The following is a 27,246-nucleotide window of genomic DNA, read 5'->3' as shown; positions in this document are numbered from 1 at the left end:
TAGGACAGGACTGTGAGCCCAGGGGGATGCCCAGAATGGGCCGGTGCCCTCTGCTGCCCAGGAAGGGGCTTCAGGAATAAGGAGACGCCACAGAGAGGGTCCTTTCTGCAGACGCCTTTACTGGCAGAGCCATCTCTTGTCCTTCGGGGCCCTCTGGGCCGTACCATTTCCGCCCGGTTCCCTCCCGTTCTCTGGCAGGCCCCAAGTCCCTTAAGCCGGCCCTGGCGTGAGCCCTGGGTGACAGCCACCCCGCTCACCTGGGGCCTCCTGCAGGGGGCTATCTGTGCCCAGGGGCAGCAGGGGGCCGGCTCCGCCTGGGAGCTGCCCTTCTGGCCCTGAGTCCTGGCCCACCTGGGCCCTGCAGAGGCTGGGGCTGCTCCTCAGGAGGCCACGGGGGCTCATGCCCAGGGAGGGCGCGGGAATGGCCAGGCTGGGCATGCTGGCCCAGCGCCGGGGCGGGAGGCTGCTGGGGGCCGGCCCCGGGCCCCCCGCTCCCTCAGGAGCGCGGTGCTGGGAGGGCGGGGGGGCAGGCTGCTCTGGGGTGCCGGGAGGGGGAGGGGGAGGGCCGGCAGGGTAGGCGTCCTCGTCGGGAACACTTTCCGGGGGCAGCAGTTCTTCCGCAGATGGGGGAGGAGGGAAGCGCGCTGCATCCAGCTCCCTGGGGCCACCCCCTGCCGGCCTCCCCTCCTCAGGGGAGGCCGGGGCTCTGGGGGCCAGGCCCGAGGAGGCCGGGGGTCCGGCCCTCACGCCAGCCTCCTCCAGGTCCGGGCTGCCCGGCTGCTGCAGCTCCTGAGGCTGGGCAGGGGGTGCGTCTTCAGGGGGTGCAGGCGGCTGGCCGGTTGGTGCAGGGCTGAGGGCGGGGCTCTGGGTGCGCACGGCTTTGCTCTGCCCGTTGATCACAAGCCCCAGGGAGAAGTCCACTCCCAGAGGTTTCTTGGGCAGCTCCTCCAGTTTGGCTTAAGGAAAAGAAGGCAGTGGGCATTCGGGAGCCCCCAGCCCCCTCCTTGACCCGGTGGGGAATGATGAGGAGTGGCCCGGACACCGAGCGCCCAGGAACACTCCCCTGGTTTCATAAGGGAGAGCCGCGACTGGAACCCAGAAGCCCAAGCCCTGTCTTGGGCAGGGATTGTTAGAGTGCATGTGGCCCACCTGTTCCCCAGGAAGAAGAGGGGGTGCCCCAAACAGCTTCTGGCAGGGCCCCCAGGCCAACCTCGGCCATTCCAGCCCCCCCCACCAGCCCAATTCCGTGGCCTCCTTGGGGGGCTCTGTGTGCGAGCCTCCGGCCTCGGCCCCATGCCCACCTGGCGGGGGCAGCTCGCACTTCATGCGGCGCAGCTCGGCCATGGACGCCTGCAGATGGTCCAGGACTGCGTCGTCTTCGTGGGGCCAGGGGCCAGCCAGCTTCTCCTGCAGAAATTCTCGGAGCTCCTCCAGGGACATTTTCAGCAGGCGTTCTGGAAATCCAAGGGGGGCAGGTGGTGAGCCCCCTGCCTGCAACCCCCACCCCCCCTGAGTCCGGGGTCCTTACTCCTGTGCAGCTTGAGGACCGTATAGGCCATGGCGGTGAGAACTCTCTCGCCCTCCAAGATGTAGACGTCCCACAGGCGCAGAGTGAGGGTGAACGGGGTCTGTGGAGGAGAGGCCGGGCTGAGAGGGGGTCCCCAGGGGAAGCCCGCCCCTCCCCCCCCAGGGCCTGGAGCAGACCCTGCCCTCCTCACCCGGTCAATGAAGCACTGCAGGAACCACTTGGTGGTGTAAATGCCCGTGGACATCTGTTCCTTGTCCTGCGGGAGAGAGCAGAGATGGCGGGCACCCCTGAGCCTGGCGGCGAGCACCCTCTGAGCCCACGGTGGGCACGTCTGAGCCTGGCGGCAAGCACCCTCTGAGCCCATGGTGGGCACCCCTGAGCCTGGTGGCAGGCACCTCTGAGCCCATGGTGGGCACCCCTGAGCCTGGCGGCAGGCACCCTCTGAGCCCACAGTGGGTATCAGCCCCCAGGCTCACCATGTGCTTTTTCAGCTTGGGCAGGGCCTTGCCCAGGATCTGCTCGTGGTGGTCCTGGAAGCGCTGCAGCTTGGGGAATCCGGGTGTGAAGAAGCCTGTGGGGAGCCCGCGGGGCAGAGGGCTCAGCAGCAGCCTGGGGAGAGAGCCCAGGAGCCACCTCGGGTTCACCCCCTGCCCGCATAGGGGCGGGCTTCCCCGAGTGAGCACGGTGCCCCTGGGCAGGGCCCTCTGGGTGCCAGGCAGTGCCAGCTGCAGCCCCGCCCCCCGCCCATGCTCTCATTTGAGCAGAGTTGGTTCTGGCAGCCCCCCTCCCTCGCCCCCAGTAAGGAGGGGTGAGGGGCGGGCACTCACCATGCATAGCGTGCTTCTGATTGGCCAGGAGCTGGGCCAGTGCCCAGAAAGCCTCCTCTTCATTCAGGTACATCAGCAGGATGGCAGCGATCTGACTCATGCCCTGGCAGTAACTAACCTCCTGTGGGGGCCCCAGCCCAGACACACACAGAAGACTTGGGGGGAGGGGCCACCTCCCCTCCCCCATCCCCCCATCCTGCAGCCCACACTGTGCCCGCCCGTGAGCCCCCAGGCGCTCAAGCTCACCGAGTTGTAGACAGAGTAGGCGGCCAGGACGTGGAACAGCGCCTGCTGCCTGGGGGGAGAGGGGCTTCCGTGGCCGCGGCCGCTCCCCCCACCCTCGACGCCTCCAAAGGGCGCCCCCCTGGCGGTCGGCGCTGGCCAGCCACCCCTCCCCCCGCCCCGCCGGCCCTTGGGTCACTCACTTCACCCCGTAGCGGTCCCGGAACATGATGTGGTTGCGGAAGGTCCGGTGGATGTCCAGATCAATCTGCCTGATTTCAGAAGAGCAGCTCTGGGCCTTCTCCTTCATCTCCTGGGGGGAGTGGGGGGGGCGAGGCGGGCAGCGCGTCAGGGCTGAGCCAGGGGAGGGGAGCCGCGCACCTGGGTGGGGGCGCCCGTGGACAAGGCCCAACGGGCAGCCGAGGAGCTCTAGCCGGTGCTCCCCTCCGACTTCCTGCTCCCCGGATGCCCCCAGCTCATGCACTGCCTTTCTCGGGGCTCCAACAGCAAAGCAGAAGCAATAGCTGAAGACGGGAGTCCTGCTGGGGCCCTGGGGATGTGCTGGGGAACCTCGCCCCTCTCACCTGTCCCAAGGAGGGCTCCGACTAGAGGATCTGTTTAGGAACTACCTTCCCTTCTGGCTCTGGGTCCTAGAGCGGGACGCGGAGGCCCCCAGGAACCCTTGCCCTGTGTCGCCTCTGGGGGGCCACGGCACAGCCCGCTCGGGCTCGTCCCCCCTGCAAGCCCTACCTACTCTGCTCCCCACGGGACTTTTCTGTCTCCCCCAGGCCTGCCTCCGACTTTGTATGGAGTTCAGAACCCGCTACCTCTCCCCTCTGGCTTTGCTCCCTTTGGTTTTTAGTCACTCTCCCTCCCTTCTCCCGGCCCTGCCCCAGGGAAGGTCGCCACTCTGGGAGCACCTGGGGAGTATTTGTTAACGCCCAGAAATAACCTGGCTCTTCACAGCTCACAAGACAGGGCGCTCTCTCCGTTCCGCCCATCCCCCTTGGCTGCTTTAGGCGGTTCTGCCCGTGCTTTTCTGGGGCCCGCGCCCCTCAGTTCTCCCCACAGTCAGCTCTGTCCAGCCATTCCCCACCTGCCGCTAGTCTGCAGTTTCCTGGATCTCCCTACCCCAAAGAGCTGCCCTAAGAGCCGCCTTTAGAACCCGGCCATCTTTGGAGACAAGCCGGGGCTGCTGCTGAGCCTGAGAACATACTAAGGAGGTTTGGGGCGTAATTCCAGATTGCTCTCCAGGAGGGTTGGCTCTCCTGGACAGTACGTTAGTGTCCCGATTTTTCCATCTCCTTCCACCATTTATTACTTTCCCCTTCATTCATCTTGGCCAATCTGACAGGAATATGATAGGTCGTTTTAATTTGTTTCTCCCCATAGTTATTCATATGACTGTATAAACTCTGATTTCATCAAAAACTTGCCCGTTTATAGCCTTTGACCATTTATCAATTGGGAAATGACTTGTATTCTATTAGATTTCACCAAGTTCTCTATACAGCTGAGATATGAGACCTTTATCTGAGAAACTGTCTATGAAATAACCCCCAATTTTCTGCTTTCCTTCTGATCTTTGCTACATTGATTTAATTTGTATAAACCCTCTTAAGATTTAATGGAATCGGAATTATCTTCCATCCCACAGTAATCTCTCTCTTATATGTTCATAAACTCTTCAGCTCTTCATGTTCCAGGTTCTTCTCACTTTCTTAGGTCATCTCCCTTTACATCTAGGTTCATCTGGACTTGATCATGGAAGTTTGCTTCTTATTGCACCTTCCCCCACCAGGCTCTCCTCCCCGGTCCCATTGCTGCTCTCAGTACTGCCCCCCCCCCCCTGCCCCCAGCCCAGCGTGCTTTGTCCAGGAGGCCCTCATCCTTTTGACCTTGTGGATGCTGCCCATCCTTCCCACTCCTGACCGGCAGACGCCGCCTCCAGGAAGCCTTACCCTGGGCCTGAGCTTTCCCTCAGCCCTTCTCTGTCTTCCCACCTTGGAGGCTAAGTTCTGTGAGAGACTCAACTCTGGTGCTCTCCCACCCCTGGGTCCCTTATTAAGCACACAGTAGGTGCTTCATAAAAGCTTGTTGGATGTTGGCTGGTTCAGGCAACTGCTTCATCTGGAGGGTGGAACCAGGGCAACCCTAAGGGTGAAGGTGGCCTGGGCTGGCACCTGCTAGTCCATGATGGCGGAGGAGGGAGGGGTTTGGCACCCAGATCCCCGATCCTTGAGCTTTGTGGCTCTGGGTGAATCCGGCACTTTCTGGGCATGAAACCTGGGCATGTTGCTTGGACTCACTCCCTATTTCCCCTTCAGGAAAAAGGGGAATCCTGACTGTGTACCCCCTCCTCCAGAGTGGCAGGAAGGCGGACAGGGAAGATGCATTTATAAATGCCAGGCAACACACTGAGTCCTTTACGAAGACTCAGCTGATCCTTGGAACGGTCCCAGGCGCGGGCCCTGTTCTAGAGTTGTGGAAGCCGAGGAAGCTGGGAGAGAGCCCTGCGGCTTCCTCAGCATCCGAAGGGGGGGGGGGGGGCCTGTGCCCAGACAAAGGCCCAGGAATGAGTAGGCCTGTTCTGGAGGTGGGGGAGAACGGGCCGGGACCCGCAAGCTGGCTGGGAAAGCCGCCCAGCGCCATGGGGGCAGGGTTTCCTACCTCATATTTGCCGGGGTTTTCCGTCTTCACCTTCTCCACTTCCAGGAGGAGGGACCAGACTTGGCCCCGCACCTGCAGAGGGATGCCTTTGTAGACCCTTCGAGCCATCTGAGGAAAGAGGGAGGGCATCGGCCCTTGGAGCGGGCACCCACTGGCCAAGTGGGTCCACACAGGAGGCTGCCCTGGCCCCCTTCCCCAGCCTGCACAGGGTCAAGGGACAGGAGCCTCCCTCCCTGCTATGTCTCTAACTCTGTGACCTTTCCCCAGCCTTGAAGGCCCAGTTTAGGCCCTGCCTCCTCCAGGGAACTCCCCCGTGCCCAGTCTCCTCATCTGGTCAGTCAGAAGTGACCCTGGCTTTCTGGAACATCCTGCTGAGCTCTGTCCTCCACCCCAGACCTGTGTCTGCCCCCATATCCACACGCTTATATCTGCCCCCATGCACACACTCCCCCAACTCAGACGTGCACATTCATACCCCCACCTACACATCCACATAAATCCCTACCCACCCCCTCACCCCCCAAGTCATTTTTCTAGGAACTGTCTGATCCCAGCTCCCAGTGCAGGGCTCCAGGACTCAGCACACTCAACAGGGAGGGAGGGAACGGAGGGAGCCATCCCTAGCATTTGGCTGGGAAGCAGTTCAAGGAATGCTTGACTAAGGGGGAGGGAAATGGCCGCTGCCCCAGCTCCCACTGCCCTGGCCTGGCAGCCACCACTGCCCCGGCTCCCAGGGCTCCCCAGCTCTGGCCTCCCACCTTCTCACTGTGGCGATATTTATCCCATTTCTTCAGCATCTTCAGCCACTTGTCCACCCGCTCGATCTCCTGGAGCTTTTGCTGAAAAACGATGTCAGAATGTCCGCAGGGCGGAGACCCCCGGAGAAGTGCCCTGCCTGCGCTCAGCGCCCCCCAGACACGCGGAGAGGGGGCCCAGCGGCCCTGCAGGAGAGCCACCCCTCGCACTCTGCACCCGAGGACACATCTGAACCGACGGGCTTACCACTGCAAGGGGATGGGAAAGGGAAGGGAAAGGAAGGGGAGGGAGAGGGAAGGGACCAATGGCTGCCTCACTGGGAGACAGGCTAGAGCCTGCAGCAGCCCCAGGCACAGCCGGCCTCCTGCCTTCTGGGAGGGTCCCCAGATGGAGGCTTCTGGTCCCCTTCTGCAGCCCCCGCTGGCTCTCACCTTCTCCTCCAGGGTGCTGTGGCTTGGCAGTTCGTTCTCACTGGGAGGACAGAGAGAAAGGACAGTGAGGGCCCTGGAGGACCAAACCCTACAGGAGCTGCCCTGGGGCGGGGGGCGGGGGATCCATCCTGGAGCCCCTCAAAGTCCACCGGTAATGGGACCCCTGGCAAGCACTGGCCCCTTCCGAGGTCTCCTCAGCTAACCTGGGGGCCGGCTCTGTCCCTGTGCACTCCCAATCTGCGGCCCCGAGTCTTGGGGGTTCGAGGGCCTGGGCACACTGAGCATCTGGTGCCCGCAGACTGGCCCCCACCTGGAAAGCTCTGGGCATCTCTGGGGGCACCTGGCTCTGCCTGCAGGGCGGGGGGCACACGGGCAGGCGGAGCACTTACTGTAGAAAGCCGAACCGGTCTGTGACTTTGTAAAGGGCGAAGTCTGCATCCTCCCAAGGGTCAATCTGAGCCCCAGGCTGCCTCCCCTGCAGAGAGAGGGGGTTCAGGGGCTGTGCTGCTCTGCGCCTGCGCCTCCCCCACTCCCAGAGCGCCATGAGGCCAGCTCTGCCCACTCCCACTCGTTCTGGAAAAGCCGGGCCCACCTCAGGCCTGCCCCCCGGCCCCAGATCCCTCAGGCTGGGGGCCCCACTGCTTAGGAAGTAGGGGACGGGGTGGGGGGGGACGGGGGGTTAGGACTAGGGCTCCCGGGAAGTATTGGGGGGGGGCCTCGGAGGGGCGCCTCACCTTCCGGTACTTGGCAATGATTTCAGCTCTCTCCTCGGAGACCAAAACCTCAACGTCCTTCTTCATGTCCAGAAAGGGGAGGCGAGAGAAGCCCCTCCCTCACTCTGTGCTCACAGGCACCCCTGCAACAGCAGCCCGAGGAAGGAGAGAGGGAAAAGGGATGAGAAGGGAGGGGAGGGGAAAGGAGGGGAGAGAAGGGAAAGGGAAGAGAGGAGGGGAGGGAAAGGGAGGGAGGGGAGAAGAAAGAAAAAGAGGAGGAGAAGGGAAGGAGAGATGAGGGGAGGGAAAGAGAGAAGAGGGGAGGAAAAGGCAGGAAAGAAAAAGAAGGGGGAGGAAAGAAAGGGAGGGGAGGGGAGAGAAGGGAAAAGGAAGAGAGAGAAGGGGAGGGGAGGAAAGAAAAAGAGGAGGGGAGGGGAGGGAGGGGTGCACCACTTGGGCCTGCCTCCTTTGGCCATTTACGACCCTGGGCCAAGGCCAGGAAGGAGAGGCTGGTGAGAGGGACACACAGGGAGACATTTCCCCGGGAAAGCTGGAAACTGACCAGTGGGGGTCCTGGGGGTGTACACAGCTGCCCGCAGGGACTCTGACCTTTGCTCTACCAGCTGCGATTTCTGGGCCTTGGGTGGGCGGGTCAGTGACCCAGACCTGAAGCCCCTGAGGCAGAATCACAGGGCTCAGAGCTGGGAGGGGCTTCGAGGGCCGCTGATCCGACCTGATCAAGGGGTCTCCATGCGGTGTCCCTGCTTGCCAACCTCCAAGAAAGGAGTCTCCCAGCTCCGGAGGCAGCCCGTTCCACACCGGGACAGCTGTCAGCCTCAGCAGCATTTTCCTGGCTTCTGGCCTCCCTGCCCCCTCCCCCACCGGCGGGCCCCAGAAAGCTCTCCAGATCCCCAAGGATGACTGGATGTCCCCCAGAGTCTGCCCAGGTCCTTCAACTGGTTCTCACGTGGCAGGACCCCAAGGCCTTTGGCATCCTGCTGGCCCCTTCTGGGGGGTACCACAGTGCTAGACCAGGACTCAGACCCCTCCTGGCTACCCCTCACCTCTGTCTGCCTCGGTTGTTCTGTCTGAGAAATGGAGCTAATAGGAGCCCCAACCTCCCAATGATGCAGACCCACAGCAGGAGTTGGGGAGATCGCCCTCCTCCCAGGACCCCTGACTGAGTCTGGAGCCCCCTTCTCAGGCCAGCGCATGTATGCACGTATGTGTGCTTCTGTGCAGGTGAACAAGTGTGTATGTACACACATAGGGGTGTGCTTAAGTCTGCATTGCATGCATATTTGTACACATGCATGGGTGCACCACTCGTGTGCACGCGTGCTTGTACATTTGCAGGTGTCTGTGTACGTGTTTGTACGCATGCACAACTACACTATGGATGGGTGCACCGCTCCTGTGCACGTGTACTTGTACATTTGCAGGTGTCTGTGTGCGTATTTGTATATATGCACAAGTGCACTATGGATGGGTGCACCACTCGTGTGCACGTGTGCTTGTACATTTGCAGGTGTCTGTGTGCGTGTTTGTACGCATGCACAAGTGCACTGTGGGTGGGTGCACAGCTCCTGTGCACGTGTATTTGTACATTTGCAGGTGTCTGTGTGCATATTTGTACACATGCACAAGTGCACTATGGATGGGTGCACCATGTGTGTGCATGCATGCTTGTACATTTGCAGGTGTCTGTGTGCATGTCAGTACATATGCACAAGTGCACTATGGATGGGTGCACTGCTCCTGTGCACGTGTGCTTGTAAATTTGCAGGTGTCTGTGTGTGTATTTGTACGTATGCACAAGTGCACTATGGATGGGTGCACCATGTGTGCGCACGCATGCTTGTACATTTGCAGGTGTCTGTGTGTGTATTTGTACGTATGCACAAGTGCACTATGGATGGGTGCACCATGTGTGTGCACACGTGCTTGTACATTTGCAGGTGTCTGTGTGCATGTCGGTACATATGCACAAGTGCACTATGGATGGGTGCACTGCTCCTGTGCACGTGTGCTTGTAGATTTGCAGGTGTCTGTGTGTGTATTTGTACGTATGCACAAGTGCACTATGGATGGGTGCACCATGTGTGTGCACACGTGCTTGTACATTTGCAGGTGTCTGTGTGCATGTTGGTACATATGCACAAGTGCACTATGGATGGGTGCACCATGTGTGTGCACACGTGCTTGTACATTTGCAGGTGTCTGTGTGTGTATTTGTACGTATGCATAAGTGCACTATGGATGGGTGCACCGTGTGTGTGCACATGTGCTTGTACATTTGCAGGTGTCTGTGTGCGTGTTTGTACGCATACACAAGTACACTGTGAATGGGTGCACCATGTGTGTGCATGCGTGCTTGTACATTTGCAGGTGTCTGTGTGCATGTCGGTACATATGCACAAGTGCACTATGGATGGGTGCACTGTGTGCACGTGTGCTTGTACATTTGCAGGTGTCTGTGTGTGTATTTGTACGTATGCACAAGTGCACTATGGATGGGTGCACCATGTGTGCGCACGCATGCTTGTACATTTGCAGGTGTCTGTGTGTGTATTTGTACGTATGCACAAGTGCACTATGGATGGGTGCACCATGTGTGTGCATGCGTGCTTGTACATTTGCAGGTGTCTGTGTGCATGTTGGTACATATGCACAAGTACACTATGGATGGGTGCACTGTATGTGTGCACGCATGCTTGTACATTTGCAGGTGTCTGTGTGTGTATTTGTACATATGCACAAGTGCACTATGGATGGGTGCACCATGTGTGTGCACACGTGCTTGTACATTTGCAGGTGTCTGTGTGCATGTTGGTACATATGCACAAGTGCACTATGGATGGGTGTACCGTGTGTGTGCATGCATGCTTATACTATGCAGGGGTGTTTATGAGCATGTGAAGGCCCCCAACTGAGACAGAACCCTCACTGGAGGCAGGGTCTCTTACCAGAGCAGGCCTTGTCAGTCTAAACACATCCAGAGCACACCTTCGAACTAGCAGGCAGGAGGGCCCGCGGCCCTCCCCCGGGCCTGGGAGTCCATGTCAGAGCACCAGCCCCCAGGCCGTTGGGGCCATCAGCACTGGAGGGCGAGTCCCGGGCATGGCACCTGGGTCAGGAGCGCCTGGTGGTCAGAAGTCGGGGGGCCCAAGCCTTCTCACTGCTCACTGCCCGCATGCAGACGTCCTTCTGGGGCCACTCACTAGAAGGAGGGAGGAGAGAAGAGAGCGTCGTGCTGGGAAAGCACCCACTCTGCAGGTGGGATGGCACCTTTCCAAGTATCACCTTCGGGCTTCGGGGAGGGCCCGCCCCCAGTCAGAGGCCGAGAGCCCCCAGCAACTGCCCCCGTGACTCCCTGAACCAGTGCCCACATGAATATGGAAATCTGTTTAGAAGGATTGCACATATTGAATCTATATCAGTCTGCCTGCTGTCTTGGGGAAGGGGGAGGAGCTAAAAAAGGGAGACAAATTTGAACACGAGGTTTGGCAAAGATGAATATTGAAAACTACCTTTACGTGTATTTGGAAAAATAGAATACTCGTCAAAGTTTTTTCAAGTTCAATAGGCCAGATCCTTGGGACACTTTCCTCTCAGCCATCCCATCAAACAATGACTCATTTTGGGTCCCACCGAACAAGTGCTGGATTTACCGATTTAGTCACTCTAACCCTAACCCTGCATCTAGAAAGGAAGTAAGGTTAGTCTGGGGGAGGTATTTCTGAGCAAGCCACATTAGCTCTCTGGGATTACTGTTTACTTCCTCAAAAAACTCATTTGGTGTTTTCTTTGTTTTCATTTTCATTTTCACGTTTGCTCTGATCTCCTAGCCAGAGAGCCTTTCCCTATAACAAAAACTAATAGAAACAAGAGGGGGAAGAAGAGCCTTGCCCTTGGCGTTCCCTCCGCAGCTGGTGGATTTCCGATTTCATTCTCTCCCCACTTTTGTGCTCTGAGATGTTCTTCAATCCACTCATGCCTGTCTCATTTATTTGGTCTTTCACCATCCCTGATGGGCTCAGTCCAAGATGGGGTTCACTCGGGCCGGGGAACTGGATGCCATTTGAGGCAGTCAGGCCTCTCTTCCCAGCAACCTGTCTCTTTAGCCACCTCCATCTGGCTTTTACAAAAGCCTTTATTTAGTCCCCACCCTGTGGTAAGCCTACGTGAGACCAGGGACAAGAAGCACACAGGATGGGGTTAGAGCTGCACCATCAGAGGGAATCCACATAGTTGAAACTTTGGACTACTTAATTTCCACTCTGGTTCTGGCTATTATCCCATTTCAGGCCCTCTGCCTTGGATTTTTACAGTATTTTCCAGATGAATAAAAGGGTGAATAAAACATCTATTAAGTACTTATGGTCTACAAAGCACTGGGCTAACCACTGGGACTGCTGGGAAAAGTAAAAAGCAGTCTGGCAGAAATGAGCCAGAAGACCAACATCTTTTTTTTTTTTTTTTTTTTTTTTTTTTTTTTTTTTTTCCTGAGGCAATTGGGGTTAAGTGACTTGCCCAGGATCACACAGTTAGGAAGTGTTAAGTGTCTGAGGCCAGATTTGAACTCAGGCAGGTCCTCCTGATATCAGGGCTGGTGTTCTATCCACTAGACCAACATCTTATAACACATTCCAGAATCCAGAATATTGATCCAAGACCTTACTATTAAAGGTCAGACTATTAAAAATAAGAAGAGATAGAAACCATGTTTGTAACCCTAAATGTGCACAGTTATGGGTAACAGAGGTATTCTTAACTAAAGAAGAGATAGAGGCAATTAAAAAATAATTTTGATTACTCGAAATTAAAAAGCTTTTTGCGAAGATATAACAAAGATGGAGGATAAAAAGGAAAAAGTTGAATGGGAAAACAATCTGTGCATTGGTTTTGGTATTCAGGATGTATAACAATTTATAAGAAACACAAACACCTACATGACTCATAATCCCTTCCCATTGGTTAAAGGATGTGAACAAATTGTTCTCAAAAGACGACCTGCAAAGTATTTAGAGTCACATGAAAAAATACTAAAAATCACTAATAAAAGAGAAATACAAATCAAAACAACTCTGATTATTCTCTCACACCCTGAAAATTGACCCCCAAAAAGCAGAAAAATGATAACAATCAATACCGGAGGGTTTTAGGCACCCTAATACATTGTTGGTAGAACTATGAATCAGTGCATCCATTTTGGAAAACAATTTGGAATTGCATAAAGTAACTATAATGTCCTTACCGTTTGACCCAGAGACTCCATTGTTGGGTTTATACCCTAAGGAAGGGTAGCTAAGTACAGAGTGGACAGGACACCAGGCCTGGAGTCTTCCTAAATTCAACTCTGGCCTCAGACAAACCCTAACCCTAACCCTAAATTTGCGCTGTGTGACCATGGACAAGTCACTTCACCCTATTTGCCTCAGTTTCCTCATCTGTAAAATGAACTGGAGAAAGAAAAGGCAAATCACTCCAGAATCTTTGCCAAGAAAACCCCCAATGGGGTTCCAAGGACTCAGATACACTAGGCACAACTGCAGGGAGCGAGCCCTTGAACACATAAAGATTAGGCACTACCATAGAAATTACTCGGGACTACAGGGTCAGAGAGTCCCAAAACAAAACTTAGGATCTTTCTCTGCAAACCCTCTGCATCCTGAATCTCCCCACTTGTCCAGCCTTAACCCTTCTGCTAACCTCTAATTTCTTGCCTCCAATTGTCTTTTAGACATCTTGAAGTGAATGTCCAATATTCATCTTAAACTCGATACACCTAAAATGGAGCTCTCTATTTTTTGCACTAAATCCTCCTCTCCTCCTTCCTTTCCTATTTCTACAGAGGGCCACACTCTCCTCCCAGGCCCCCAGGCTCATCACCTAGGCATGGTCCTGACTCCTCACTCGTTCTCACCCCCCTACCCTCTCCTATCCTCACATCTTAGCTGCTGCCAAGGTCAGTTTCATCTCTGTAGCTAGTTGATGTCATCTCTGCAACATCTTTATCAATTTCACCTCCGCAACATCTCTCATCCATTTTCTCTGCAGCATCTCTCATAAATTTCAACCAAGCAGAATCTCCCATAGATTTCATCTCTGCAGCACCTCTCATCCATTTCCTCTGCAGCATCTCTCATAAATCTCACTTTTGTAGCGTCTCTCACAGATTTTCCCTTTGCAGCATCTCATCCATTTCCCCTCTGCAGCATCTCTCATGAATTTCACCTCAGCAGCATCTTCCATAGATTCCTCCTCTGCAGCATCTCTCATGAATTTCATATTTGCAGCATCTTTCATGAATTTCACCTTTGCAGCATCTCTCATAGATCTCACCTATGCAGCGTCTTCCCAATAAGCCCTCTTCTCTCCTCTGCCACTGTCCCTACCCTGGTGCAGGGCCTTATCCTTAACACTTGAGGATTCTTGTAATATGCTCTTCTGGGGAGGGCTCTGCCTGCCTCAGTCTTTTCCCCTCTCAGTCCATCCTCCAATCACTCACTAAAGTGATTTTCTTAAAGCCCAGGTCTGACCGTGTCACCCCTCCTCTCCCTTATTTAAGAATCTTAACTTTTTTTTCCCCTGAGACAATTGGGATTAAGTGACTTGCTCAGGGTCACATAGTTAGGAGGTATTAAGTGTCTTGAGGCCAGATTTGAACTTAGGTCCTCCTGACTTCAGGGCTGGTGCTCTAGCCAGTGTGCCACCTAGCTTCCCCCTTAATAACTATTTAAAGCCTTTTTGCCACCTGGTACTAATCTTGTTGCACATGATGCCCCTTCACTCACTGTTGTATGATGCAATCACACTACTTGCTATTCCCTGACATGAAAATCTATCCCCATCTCAATACCTTTGTACTGCCTATCCCACGTCTGAAGTGTATTCCCTCCTCACACCCACTTCTCATGTCACCTACACGAGGCCTGCCCCAGTCCCCCTACCTGCTCTCACCACTTCCTCTAGGACACACTTCTTGATTTATTTTATTTGATATTCCTGCACATGTGTTATTTCCCCCAGTAGAACGTAAGCTCCTTGCAGACAAGAGCTGTTTCCTTTGTCTTTGTTCTCGAATACCCCAGGCCAGACACACGGTAGGCACTTAACAAAAACTCGTTGGCCAACTGTCTGAGTCTCCAAGGGGGGCAAGCAGCATTAGTACCAAGAAGTTACAGATTGTTTTAGAAAAGGGTGGGACCAACGACTAGAGGCTCTAAGACCTCAGGTCTGAAGGGCAGAGATGGCAGAAGAGACACCACTAGCTTTCTGAGAGGCCCCAGAGGAGGGCAGGCAGGCAGGACCACCAGGGCCCTGCTGGGGGAGTTGAGAATTGGGCCAGAAGGGAAACATGCTTCTTAAAAAGGGGGCAGCTCTAAATTCTTGGACCTAGAGTGACCCATAACCCAAGAAGGGCAAAGACAGGGAAGTGGGTCTGGTAGAGACATCCATATTGACAACAGGCCACAGCACAGTTCCAGAAGCTGAGCGGGGAAATATATAGGAACTAATTGAGCCAGGACTGTAAGTGTTCTCTGTAAGAAGCGACAAATATGGCAGACTCGGAGAGCCTCAGAAACATATGCACAGACTGGCACAGAGGGCTGAGAACAGAACCGGGAAGCCAATTTACATTACAAAAGAAAGGACCATTCCAAGAGGTGGCAGACTACAGGTGGGCGACCCGGTTGGACACGATGAATGTGCCCGTTGGTCTGACTGGCCTTATTTGTTGTAAGGGAGGTGCCCCACGGCCTGGCCGACCTCTTCCCTGGGCCCTGAGAGCCTGTGGCTGCAGGGAAATTGGGGGTGATGGTGGGCAGGAAGAGAAGCATGTTTCTTCAGGATCAGGCATGAGCTTCCCCAGCTAATCAGAGAACTCCAGCTTTGGAGGCTCTTCAAGGAACAGGAGGCACCTGTGGTCACAAAGGTTCTGAGATGCCTAGACAAGTCCCTGCCACCTGGGGGGGCCACAACTCGGAAAAGAAATCTGGCTGGGCCGGTGAGGAGCCTGAAAGCCAGGCTGGCAGTCATCCCGTCCCTCAGCCTCGAGGGATCACAGCCACTTCATTTCCCATGTGAGGAAACTGAGAACCAGGGAGGTCAAATGTCCAGGGTCACAGGGCTAAGAAGGGATTTGAATCTGGAGCTTCCGGCCTCCCAGCCCGTGCCCTGTCCCCCGTAGCACACCGTCTCTAACTGTGAGCCTCGAGCCTGACAGCTGGGACCTCTGAGTAGAGGCACAGGCAGGCTGCCCGCAGTCTGAAGGCTCCACGGTGGCCCGACCTCTGACAAAAGTCCAACAAGGACATCCTGTCCCTGCCGGCCCATGTTTCCGCCCGTGCTCTGAGCAGGAGAGGTTTGCCAGTAGGAGGTCCAAGCTGGCTTTCGGACCCTGGGGCGGCTCTCGTGAGCACACGCGTGTGGCTGTGGCCATGTGCCGGGGTCAGGTGTCCTGGCCGCAGATGCCCCACCACAAGCTCCCGCACACAGAAGGGGCCACTGCTGGTGAGGAGCTCACTCCTGACCCCTCAAGGAGGCCTCAGCAGCGACTAGGGCTGCCAGTAGGGCGAGTCTTTCCCTCTCCCCGGCCAGTGGAATCTTCCCCTGGCTCCCGCCATGCCCACCCCAAAGACTCTGCTCAGGGAGGGGCCGGCACCCAGCGCGCCAGCTCACCGGGCTCCCCTCAAAGGCTGCTGCTCCTCTCTGGCACCCCCGGCGTGGCTCCACTTCTCATCCCTCTCAGAATCCTCCAGAGATGCAGGTCACTCCTCACAGCCCATTGAGAAGCAGGGGGGGAGGCAAGCTCCTGGCTGGGAAGAGCCCCGAGGATTTGGGCTAGAACACGGCCGGGCGCCTCGGCCCTGGTGACCCCTGAGCCAGGGAGGAAGGCAGCGGGGGCACGGGCAGCCTGAGCTGCTTCTGTGGCCCCTATTCTGAGCCCGTGGATCTCTGACTAGCTGCAGTTGGGGGCTGGAGCCACACAAAGGAAAGCCATGGGGGGAGGGTCCTCCTCTGATTCTGGGAAAGAAAGCCTTCTGACCCTGAGATCTCAGGAACCAGTGGCCAGGCTGAAAGGCCCTTCCCCATCCCCCCCACCTCGGCAGGACTTCCATTACAGAAGCCTGTTTCTTGGAAGCCAAGTCAGGGGACAACCCAGATCTGGAGCTGCAGCCCCTGCCGGAGGCCCCCCGAGTCCGTCTCGGGCCCGTCCCCTCTTGGGGGAGAGGGTCGAGGCAGCCAGGCACTGCCTGCTGGCCCCATCCCAGACCCTTTCAGAGAAATGAAAGGCGCGTTTGTCCGCGGCGGCATCTCGGGGAATCGCTTCTGCCCACGACGTCTCCTTTCACAAGAGCCGCAGAAGGAAGGGTCATCCTCGGGACGCCCCGACAGGGGCCACAGGCTCCGGGACCTGCTGGGCCCCTGCTCCCCCCTTCACTCACCCCAGGGCGGGGACCTCCGAGGCCACAGCAGACCTGCCCTTTCCCAACGCGGAACCACGGGTATCCCAGGCAAATGCCTTGTTCTACCCATGCCCTAAGGCCTGGAGAGGCACATAGGGGGCAAGGGGCAAACCCAGGGACTGGGAGAGGAGCCAGCCGCCTCGGAGACCCCCTCTCCCTAACCCCTAGCTCCCTGGGTGGGTGGCCATCAGGTCCCCTCTCCAGGGGGCTGGCTGACCTCCACATGTCACAGAATGACTCAGAACCCAAGTCGGAATGAGCCCCTCAGACCCCAGGTCACTGCTGGTGGCCGGATGGGAGCCCAAGGCTGGGCAGTTGGGGGACTGCGGGAACCTGCTCCCCCATCGGGTTCTATCACACCGGCCCATCCTCCATTTCCACAGGACTCTCACACGGTCAGGGCTGGCTTCCAAAGTTTGGGGTTGTATCTGACCTGAAGAGCCTATGGCCCAAGGAGGCAGAAGGTGGGGAGCACTTGATCAACTGACGTATCTTTAAAGCACCTACTACAATGCTTAGCATGGAGTCTGCCACATAGTAGGTGCTGCATAAATGTCTCATGATTGACCTACTATGTCCTTTAAGGGGTAGGGGGATCCAGCCAAGATGGCAGAGAGAAGGCAGGACACTGTCTTAGTCCCCCCACCCAGCTTCCTGGGAATCAGTGCTCCATCAGGCCCCGACAGCGCCCCCAAACATTCAGAGGGAACCGATTATCATGGAGGGACTGCAGGGAGCTCTGCTGCACTTGAGTGGGGGGGGGGGGGAATGTGGCCAGTGGAGTCGCAACACGGGCAGTCTACGGGAGGCTCTTAGCCCAGGTTCGGCAGCATCAGCCACTAAATCCTGGTTCAGAGGGCGATGGCTGGGCGGGTCGGCCGGGAGACTTCCCGCCCCACCCCAGAAGGCGAATGGTGAGCCCCCAAATCCCAGCATTATAAGTGGGACCCAGGGCAATGGGCCAGCCTGCGGCTTTCAGCCGGAGGCCCCTAAAAAACAAACAAACAAACAAAAAAAAACACCTTGGGATAACCTCCCCCTGTGCCTTAGGGACACAGCTCAACTCTTAGATGAGCAAAAAAAAGAAGATCCCTGACCAAAGAAAGCCTCTTTGGCGATAGGGAAGATCGGGACACCACGCAGAGGAGGACGGCAAAAATGTCTAAATGTGGTGCCTCAAAGGGGGATAGGAGCTGCTCTCAAGCTCCAAGGGCTCTCTAGGAAGAGCTCAAAGAGGATTTAAAAAGTCAAGTAAGAGAGAAAGGGGAAAGAAACGAGAGCCACGCAGGAGAATTATGAAAGTCTGGGGGGAGCTGACAACTTGGGAAAGGAAGCACAGAAACTGACTGAAGAAAACAACTCCTTAAAAAACAAATTTGGTGAAATGGAAAAAAAAATAACAAAAAACAAACCACTGAACAAAACGAGGCCTTTAAAAGCACAGCTGGCCAAATGCAAGAGATAAAAAATTCATTAAAAACAGAATTGGACAAATGGAAGTGAATGACTCAAGGAGACTTTGAGAATCAAAGAGAGCCGAAAAAAGAGGAGAAAATGGCAAGTACCTTGTGAAAGTGCAGGGCTACAACTACCCGAGGGGACGCTGTCCTGCCCGCCGAGAGTCCCTCAAACAGAGGGGTCAATGCAAGAATATGCAAAATGGGGAAACGCACAAAAGAAAACCCACAAATAGGACTGCTTGGTGATGGAGGAGCCCTTGAGATGAGCCTTGGAGGTAGAGGCTGGGGGGTGGCCTGGGCCCGGTTGAACCTCTCAGGGACCAGCCAGAAAGGTCAGCCAGTGGACACACATAAGCGCTTGCCATGTGCTCAGCACCGTGCTAAGGTCTGAGGTCTCCCTAAGAAAAGAGAGAGTGGCCGCTGTTCTCAGGGAGGGCACAGCCTAGCGGGGGAAGGGGATGACTGAGGAGAGAACAATGGAAGCGCCCTGGGGGTTGGGGGAGGCTGCAGGAGACAAGTGGGGGGGGGGGGGGCCAGCAAAGCTGGAGCAAGAAGTTAGAGGATGAGGACGGAGAAAAGCCTTAGGGCAGAGGGAGGTGGCCAGTGCAGGAGATGCCCAGGGGGCAGCTGCTGAGTGGGAGGGAGAGGGCCCTGGAAGCCTTTGCAGAGGCAACCAGTATGTAGTGCCCTGGACACGGCTACCCTCCCTCCAGGGCCAGTGACCTTCCCTTCCTCTGCCAGGGACCTTCCCCCCGTGTCAGAGACCCTCCCTCCCCTGCCTTTCACAGCCCCGGGCTTGGCCCTCCAGGGCCTGGTGAGAAAGGGTTGCTCAGGGAGCAGGAGGCCGCTCTGTGTTGAGAGCGCATCTCCCTCCGGGCCTGGGGACAGAACCGCCCATCCCGGGTCTGGGAGCCTCGCTCGGGCTGCGTGCGGGGCCACGGAGCCACAACAGCCAGTGGGAGCCGGCGGGACGGGGAAGGTTAGGCAGGGAGCCGGCAGCCCCGAGCCCACAGCCGCCCAGCAGAGACCCAAGCCCTCGTGACCCTCAGGGTGAGCGGGCCCTGATCCCCCAGGATCCGTTCTCCCGGGGCCTTCCTTTCCCACCAGTCTCCCAGGCCCGCCGAGCTGGGCCCTGTGGATTCCCTCGCCCTTGGCCCTTCGCCCCCTGCTAGGAGAGGCGGAGGTCACATTTCCTCGGGTCTGGCTCCCAGCAGAATCCTCGCAGGGAGACCCCTAGGCGGCAGGTGACTTGGCCGCTCCCCCAGAGCCGCTCTCCAGCGCAGGGAACAGATGGGCACAGTGTCGGGAGGGCGAAGGAAACGCCCTCGGCGCAGGAACGAGGCTGGTGCTGACTGGCGGGGCGAGGCCCAAATGTCGGTGGCTGGGGGAGCTGCGAGGTGCCTCTTTCTCCTGGGAACGAATGGTCTCATAGCCCGGCCCAGGTCAGGGAGGAATAGTAGGAGCTGCAAGTGTGACAGCAGCCGCAGGAGGAGCCGCAGGGGGGGTGGGGGGTGGGGAGGGTGAGGGGGAAACCACTGTGCCCTGAGAAACGCTGAGGCAGGGACCCTGGGGACCCATGGGGGCCCCACCCAAATCGTCTTCCCACGCTTTGTTTTTAACCGAGGTGGCTTTTGTGGGGGATGAAGGGAGACGGAGGCATCCATGGAACCCCTTCTTTTCCTGAGGGGAGCCACTGCCCAGGACCCTCGGAGCCACCTCCAGAGGGCCCTGATGCCCTTGTTCCCCCATTTGGGCCAAGTCCCCTGTGTCCTGGCAGCCCCTCCTGAGGTCACGGTCCTCTTGGAGAGGGAAGGACACAGGACAACCCCAGAATGCCATCTGAGGAAGGGACCTCGACTCCAGAGACTTCGGAGCAGCTTCCCTTGGACCAGCCAAGGGGCCCAAAGAAGCCTGGGCTGGAGTGCCGAATGTCCGCATTCAAATCCAGTCTCAGACACAGACTAGCTGGGAGACGTTGGACAAGTCATTTCCTCCCTGCCTCAGTTTCCTCTTCTGTGAAATAGTCCCACATCAAGTTTATGGCCTGGCACCGAGGGCTGCCTCCTCCCCACAGCCCTCCACGGGCCCCTGCAGCTCCTCCTTCCTGAAGGAGCCGGTTGCTGGCAGAGCCTGGGTCCGGGAGGCAGGGGCCCAGGCTGGGACCTCAGGGAGCAGCTGCACGTCCTGGGGCCTCTGAGAGGGAAAGCTGGCTCCAAATCCAGCCCCCCCCCCCCATCCCTCCCCACGGTCTGGGTCCAATGGCACCTTCTCCCCACCCTGGCCCGGGCTCAGAGGATGTGTCTGGGGTGGAGGTGTGAGGGGGGCGGTGAGACAGCACCGGCTTCCTGTGTCACGGCTGAGCCCCCCCGGCCCCTGGTCCCCACCCCCGCCCCAGCTCAGCCTCCTTCTCCCCAGCCGGGTCCTGCCCTGGCTGAGACACAAGGAGCTCCCCATCCTCCCTCTGACTGCTCCCCTCCCACTCCTTCAGCCCCCCAAGGAAACGCCCATCCCTCCTCCCCTTCTCAGCCCAGCTCCTGGAACAGGCTGCCCCCACCCCCACTTCCTGCCCCGGCCCTCTCCTGCCAACGAGTCCCAGCGGCCGGGCTTCCGGCTGGCCCCCGGCTCCGCTTGCCACCTCCCCTCCCCCAGCCCGGGTCACCCAGCTCCGCAGCGCTCCCTCCTCCGGGGCGCTCTCCACCCCCCTCCCCCCGTGGAAGGGCGCTCCCTCGAGCCCCTGACTTTCTGCCCTTGTGGCAGGGAGTCCCCGGGGCCAGGAATGAGAGCCGGCCTCCCGGCCCTCCAGGATTTCTGAGCCCGCTGGCACCCGGGGCAAAGAGGTGCAGAGATCGGGCTCTGCCCTGAGCACGCCCGGGGGGATTCCTTTCCCCAGTGGAGATCTGCGCAAGGCAGGGGGGCAGGAGAGATGGAGAGCAGATTAGGGAAGTCGGAAGGCGGGCTTCGGGTGGGTCAAGGTCAGGGGGTCGGAAGGGCCTCTGGGCCGGGCCGGTGGGTGGCTCTCGGTCTCTGTACTCAGAGGAGGCTTCCTTTTCTCGCTCCAGCCGCTGCTCAAGGGGCCTCAACGCAACCCAGAGGCCCCCTCTCTGTGCCCCAAGCCCTACTGCAGATTCCCTCGAGCATCCCGGCTCCCAGGCGCCCCCTTCTGCCTCCCCGCCCCAGGCGGCCCACACCCCCTGGGAGAGGGCACAGACTGGGCTGCTCTGCCCTTGCGAATCTGTCAGGGAAGGCAAGAACTTCAGGATCTCCTCCGGCAAGTCTGGGGAGCCAATGTCCCAGGGCTTCCCAGGGACACCTCGGGTTTCCGGGCCCACGGCTGGTCTCCCCGGGGAGCCTCTGTCCCCCAGAGCCAGAATGGGGCTTTTGGGAGGGGAGGGCCTGGCCGCTGTACCTTGGAGTTGGAAGGGGGAGAACCTGCGCACTGATTTGGCTCCACTGGGGCCCGGAGGGTGGCAGCCCCTGAAACGGCCCCGTTGTGTACAGAGCAACTTTTGGGAGTTGTCCCCCCGCCGTCCCCCGCTGGGAACATCCAGGAGCCGCAGGGTCCGCAGGGGCTCCCAAAGCTTGTCCCAAGCTCCAAGGTTAGGGTGTCCCTCTTAGGGGACCACAGCCTGGGGCAGAGAGTGGGGGATGCTGGGCCTGCCTCTGCCCACTCTGCCAGAGCCCATGCCCGGGCACACATGTGTGCACCGTCTCAGCCCCACTCTCATACCCATGCACAGAAACCCCCACTCACACACACACACATAGACACACTCAGACACACACATTCACAGACACACACTCACACTCACTCATACACACTCATACATACATAGACTCACACAGACACACACACTCAAACACACACTCACTCATACTCACACACACACTCAGACACACACACTCACTCACACACACACTCACTCATACACACTCACACTCACTCATACACACACACATACAGACACACTCAGACACATACACTCAGACACACACACTCACTCATACACACACACATACACACACACTCAGACACATACTCACACTCAGACACACACACACACATTCAGACACACTCAAACACACTCACACACACACTCACAGACACTCAGACACACACTCACTCACACACACACACACACTCATACACACTCACAGACACACATACAGACACGCTCACACACTCATACACACACACACATACAGACACACACAGACACATACTCACACTCAGACACACACACTCACACACACATTCAGAGACACTCAAACACACTCGCACACACTCACTCACAGACACTCAGACACACACTCACAGATACACACACTCACTCATACACACACACTCATACACACACACACAGACACATACAGACACGCTCACACACACAGACACACACTCAGACACACACACACACTCACACTCATACTCACACACACATTCACAGACACACATACATTCACAGACACACACACTCAATACACATTCACACTCACAGACACATACACACTCAGACACACGCATACTCAGACACACATACTTAGACACACACACTCAGACACACACACTCACTCATACTCATGCACACTCACACATATACACACACTCAGAGACACACGCATACTCACAGACACACTCTCACACACATTCCCTCACACAGAGCCCCAGGCAAAGAGCAGCAGCCTTCCCAGTGAGGACCAAAGCCCGGTGGTCCCCCCACCTTTGGCTGTCTCACCAGGTTCCTGGCTCCCCCTCCCAGCAGGCGCCCCCTCCCCTTTCCTCATTTCCATCTAACCCCCATCTGGCCTGGAGGCACTGCCCACCTCTGGAAACGCCCCCTCCTTGCTATTCGCCCCCCCCCCCCCCAGACCCTGGCCGCCTCTCCTGTTCAGACATTTCCACACAGCCTTGGCATCTGTGGGCCGGCTGCCCGCCCGCTGCCCCGGCCACAAGAGCCTCCTGCCAATGAGTCACTCCCTCAGGGCGGCTGCTTCCAGCAGGAAAGAATTCCGAAAGCCCTGGGGAAGGGTGGAGGGGGGGGGGCCCCAGCTAGGCCCAGCCTCATCCCAGAGACTGCGGGGAGGGAGGCCAGAGGCGGGATCTGTGCCCCGTGGAGGGGCAGGCAAGGGAGCCCGGGCCCCGCAGAAGAGTGGCCCAAGGAACACGGGCCCCATAGAGGATGGGGGGAAGGGGGAGCCCGGGTCCCGCAGAAGGAAGGGCAAGCTCAGGGAGCTGGCAGCAGCCCGGACATGAAGGCCCCGTTCTGGACCTTGCTGTGACGCCCTTGCTCCTGCCTTCTGGGGTCAAGCCGGCCGAGGCTGGACGGACCATGGCCAGGAAGAGTCCCTGGCCCGGCCTTTACTGCAAGGCTTTCACTCCCGGTCCCCGGGCCCAGGAATCAGCCTCTCTTGGGGTTGCCCAGCCTCTGGGAAGAACTGGAGGCATTCCCGTGATCACTCACCACCTCATACTTGGGAGGTGCCCTAGCTCCATGTGGGGAAACTGAGGCAGGCAGAGGGTGAAGGGGTATAGCCTGGGCTCCCCACGGCAGTGCCTCCTCCTGCTGTTCTGGCTGGCAGCCCCCCTCTCCCTTGTCCTGGGGCTAAGCTGTCTCTGGGTCAGCCCCGCCAAGCCTTGCCAGGACTGACCTCCAGGGTAGGGGCTGGCCACCCTCTTTCCCCCATGCGTTGGGACAGCCTTGATTCAGCTAAAGAAACTGAGACACTGAGGATTCAGGTCTGCCAGAGCTAGAAAGGTCGCTGGAGGTCACCTCTTCTAAGTCTCCCATTTTACAGATAAGGAAACTTAAGCATTCCCCTCCCCACCCAGGAGTTAACTTCAGCACAGTTAACTGTGTTTGCCTCCTTGGAGATCCTCCAAGTTGGGGGCAGCCTCCGTTCAAGGTCTTATAGCCTGGGAACAGTTGAGTCCAAATGGGTCTCACATTGCCAGTGTCAGCACCACATCCCCAAAGGGAAAACAAACACGGCCTCATCCCTGGGGGTGGCTAGAGTGTCGCCTTGGTTCCTACGTCCTGACACACAGTAGGGGCTTTATGGCCTTCCTGTGAGAGCTGCTTCTCCGTGACCGAAAAGAGGCCCTAACCACTGAACCACATGTCATCACATCACATGAGTACCCAGAATAGCCATCCTGTCCCCAGGTTCATTTGCACTCAGTGTTCCGCTCGGGTCACCTCTCCCCCAGTCTTCTTGAACAAGCACAGGCTCCCCATTTCCTTCTCACTAGAGAAGAGAGAGAAGCTGGAAACAGGCCACAGCCCAACAGAGGGGAGAGAAGGAGTAACTACGACAACCACACACGAGAACTAGGGCCTCAGCAGCCTCAGGAGAACGCCGCCTCCAGCACTGGGCTTTCCTTTCCAGAGCGCAGGGATGGCAGGACAGGGGTTATAAAGATTTCCCTGGGGGTGCCCATATCCCCCAACTTCAGGTCCCAAGAGCCCCGGAGGGGGCCGGACTTCCCCTTCATCTGGGAGCCACCTTCCTGCCCATGCCAGGACTAGAAGCCAGCTGTCTGCTCTGAGGACAGGGGAGCTCCTAGTTGGATACCCAGAAGGTCCTGGGGTCAAGGGATGTCCACAAAGGTGGCAGGAGCCTAGAAGCTCAGGGCCAGAAGCAGTGGGGAGGTTGGGCTGCGGGAGCCAGTGGGATGGAGAGGGACAGCCCAGTGAGCTCAGCAGAGCCCGAGCCTGAGCCAGCTTGGCCCCTTCCCTGAGCTCTGCCCACCACGGCAGGCCGGCCTCGCGTGGGACCGACAGGAAACCCTGCCAGCTCCGGGTCCCCATCCCCCAGAGCCCTTCTGCCCACCACAGCGGGCTGGCCACACGTGGGCCGAGAGGAAGTCCTGCTGGGAGCCCGGCTCCGCATCCCCATCCCCCAGGCACAGATGGGCCGAGCCGGGTTTGGGCCCGGGTCCGCTCCGACACACATGGGGTGTCACCCCCACAGTCCCCCAGAAGCTCGCGGGGTCACACCCAACCAGCCGCAGCTCTCCCACCCGAGGGGGGGGGGCAGCGTCCCCACGCAGCCACGCGCGGCTCGCCGCTTCCCCCCCTCCCTCCCCTCCCCTCCCGCCTACCCCCACGGGCCGGCTGGCTCTCTTACCTGCAGCAGCACAGATGGAGGCAGCGGCAACGGCAGCGGCTCAGGCTCGGGAGGCTCGGGCCCAGATGGAGGAGAAGGCTCGGGGCAGCCCAGCATCCCCCGCCCTCGCCCTCCTCCCCCTCCTCCGCCTCCCCCTCCAGCCTGTGGGCGGAGCAGGAGCCTCCCCGCCCCCTTCCTCCCTCCCCCTCGCCCCCATTTCGCTCTCCCTTTCTCCCTCCTCTGTGGAACCTCCTACCGCCCCTTTCCGTCCCCCCCGCCCCGCCCACCAGTGGAGCAGCAGCGCCTCCCAATGGCGTCAGAGCGGAAAGGCCGAACTCTGGACTCATGCGCAATGACTCGTCGCCCCGAGGCTCGCTGGGAGTTGTAGTTCAGGCTCGGTACTTTGTTGCCTCCGCCCTCCTTTCTCAAAGCCCAAGACACCTGGAGGCCACTGGTCCCGGTGGCCCGAGCTAGGGAGATGACGGCCATCTGGAGAGAGGGGGAAGTGCAAGACGTACTCATTCCCCAGATGGAAGTGTACCCAGTGCCCAGGATGCAGGCAAAACCGGCAGAACTGGATGATTTGCCGATCAATCAGTTGCTGGGCACGCATTAAGCACTTGCTGTGTGCTGGCGCTGGCCGCACGGAAACAAAGCACGACGTCCCCTGCGTTGCAAAGGCTCCGGCCCTTCTCTGGCCCAACCTCCAGCCTGTAGCTCCGGTAGGCAGGAAGTACTGGCAGCAGGAGGAGGATCAGGGTACGGGGACCCAAACCTGCCTGGAGGCGGTCATTCCCAAGGAGGAGAGGGACAGAAGGCCCTGGCTCAGGGGCAGAGACAAGGCTTGTTTGAGGAACTGAAGAGAAGGGAAAGGAGTGCTCACAGGAGGCCAAGGGGCGCTGGACTTGGTTTGAGAGAAAGTGACAGATCTTCATTCCAAGAAGATGGCTTTGGCAGCCCTGGGTAGGGGGGCCTGGAGTGGGGGGAAGACTTTTTTTCAATTTCGATTTTATTTTATACAAAACATTTTTCCAGCTTCTTTGGCGAGTGTAGGGGGAAGGCCCGCCCTCCTCTGACTCATTCTTTCCCTTGTCCCCTCTCAAGCTATTCCAGCTTCAAGGAAAAGGGAGTATGGGGACTGGGCAGAGGCCATACCCCTCTTCTTCTTCCACAGGGAGGAGGGCAGCAAGACTACGGAAGATTAGAGGCTTTCAGGCATCCCAGTTACCTGGTGATCTCGAGGTGAGCGCACCCAACCCCGTTGCACAGCCAGCTTGGGCTGTACATGAACGGCTGTCTTCTGCTGACTTCCCAGCTTCCCTACGGCCAGGAGCGTGTTCTCTGGCCACAGCCCGGCTTGCCCCAATCACTTCTCCATTCCTGGGACAGGGGGACGGAGATCAGAGGAGCCCCGGAGTTCCCAAATCAATGGTGACATCAGTCTGCGCACACTCAACGTGGGGCTGAGGTAGGCCACCGTCCCAGGCCTAACCCTGACCGAAATAGCAAGCCTTGTCTTCTGACCAGTTCTGGGGGGGGGATGAGGGAGAAGGAGGAGTCCAGGCCAATATTGAGACTGAACATGGGCCACTGGGAGCATGGTGGGACCTTGGGCAGAGGGAAGCTAGGAAGAGAAGAGATCCTGAAGGAAAAAGAACGAGTTCAGTGTCGGACATGTTGACTTTAAGCTGTCCTTGGAATGCCCCGATGGAAATACCCACCAGGCAGTGGATGGTGTAGGTCTGGAGTTCAGGGAGAGCCTGGGGTTGGAATTCAGGAGTCATAGGCAGAAGGGTGCTACCTGAAGTCCAGGGAGACTATGGAGATCATGAAGAAAGAGACTGAATCCAGGCCAAAGAGTCCAGAACAGATCACGACACCCCCAGGTAACAGGGGACAATGAACCCCCAGGAGAGGAGTAGGAGCAGGTCGGTGGGAGGGAAGGAGGGAGGATCCAGGAGGGGAGAGAGAAGAGAGGGCGGATCCTGGAGGAGAAAGAAGTGGGAAGGAGAATCCTGGAGAAAGAGAGAGGATCCAGAAGGACCCTGGGGTCAAAGAGACG

The 27,246-nt window shown here is 58.0% G+C and overlaps 1 protein-coding gene across 1 annotated transcript; it reads right to left on the bottom strand.

The window, feature by feature from the left end:
- Nucleotides 1-99: 99 nt before the first annotated feature.
- LOC100920670 (USP6 N-terminal-like protein) lies at nucleotides 100-25,342 on the bottom strand. Its single transcript, XM_031942530.1, has 15 exons — nucleotides 25,206-25,342; nucleotides 10,114-10,367; nucleotides 7,169-7,290; nucleotides 6,824-6,909; nucleotides 6,435-6,474; nucleotides 6,006-6,086; nucleotides 5,248-5,355; nucleotides 2,781-2,890; nucleotides 2,602-2,650; nucleotides 2,356-2,476; nucleotides 2,005-2,099; nucleotides 1,719-1,784; nucleotides 1,529-1,628; nucleotides 1,302-1,454; nucleotides 100-956 (listed from the first exon to the last, which is right to left on the bottom strand). Exons 3-15 carry the CDS (start codon nucleotides 7,232-7,234, stop codon nucleotides 211-213), a joined length of 1,821 nt encoding a protein of 606 aa, XP_031798390.1. The 5' UTR covers nucleotides 7,235-7,290; nucleotides 10,114-10,367; nucleotides 25,206-25,342; the 3' UTR covers nucleotides 100-210.
- Between the last annotated feature and the right edge of the window lie 1,904 nt (nucleotides 25,343-27,246).

Source organism: Sarcophilus harrisii, chromosome 6, assembly GCF_902635505.1.
Source record: "Sarcophilus harrisii chromosome 6, mSarHar1.11, whole genome shotgun sequence".
Taxonomy (NCBI): domain Eukaryota; kingdom Metazoa; phylum Chordata; class Mammalia; order Dasyuromorphia; family Dasyuridae; genus Sarcophilus; species Sarcophilus harrisii.
Note: the sequence above shows the minus strand (reverse complement) of the source record. Positions and strands in the feature narration are given on the sequence as shown.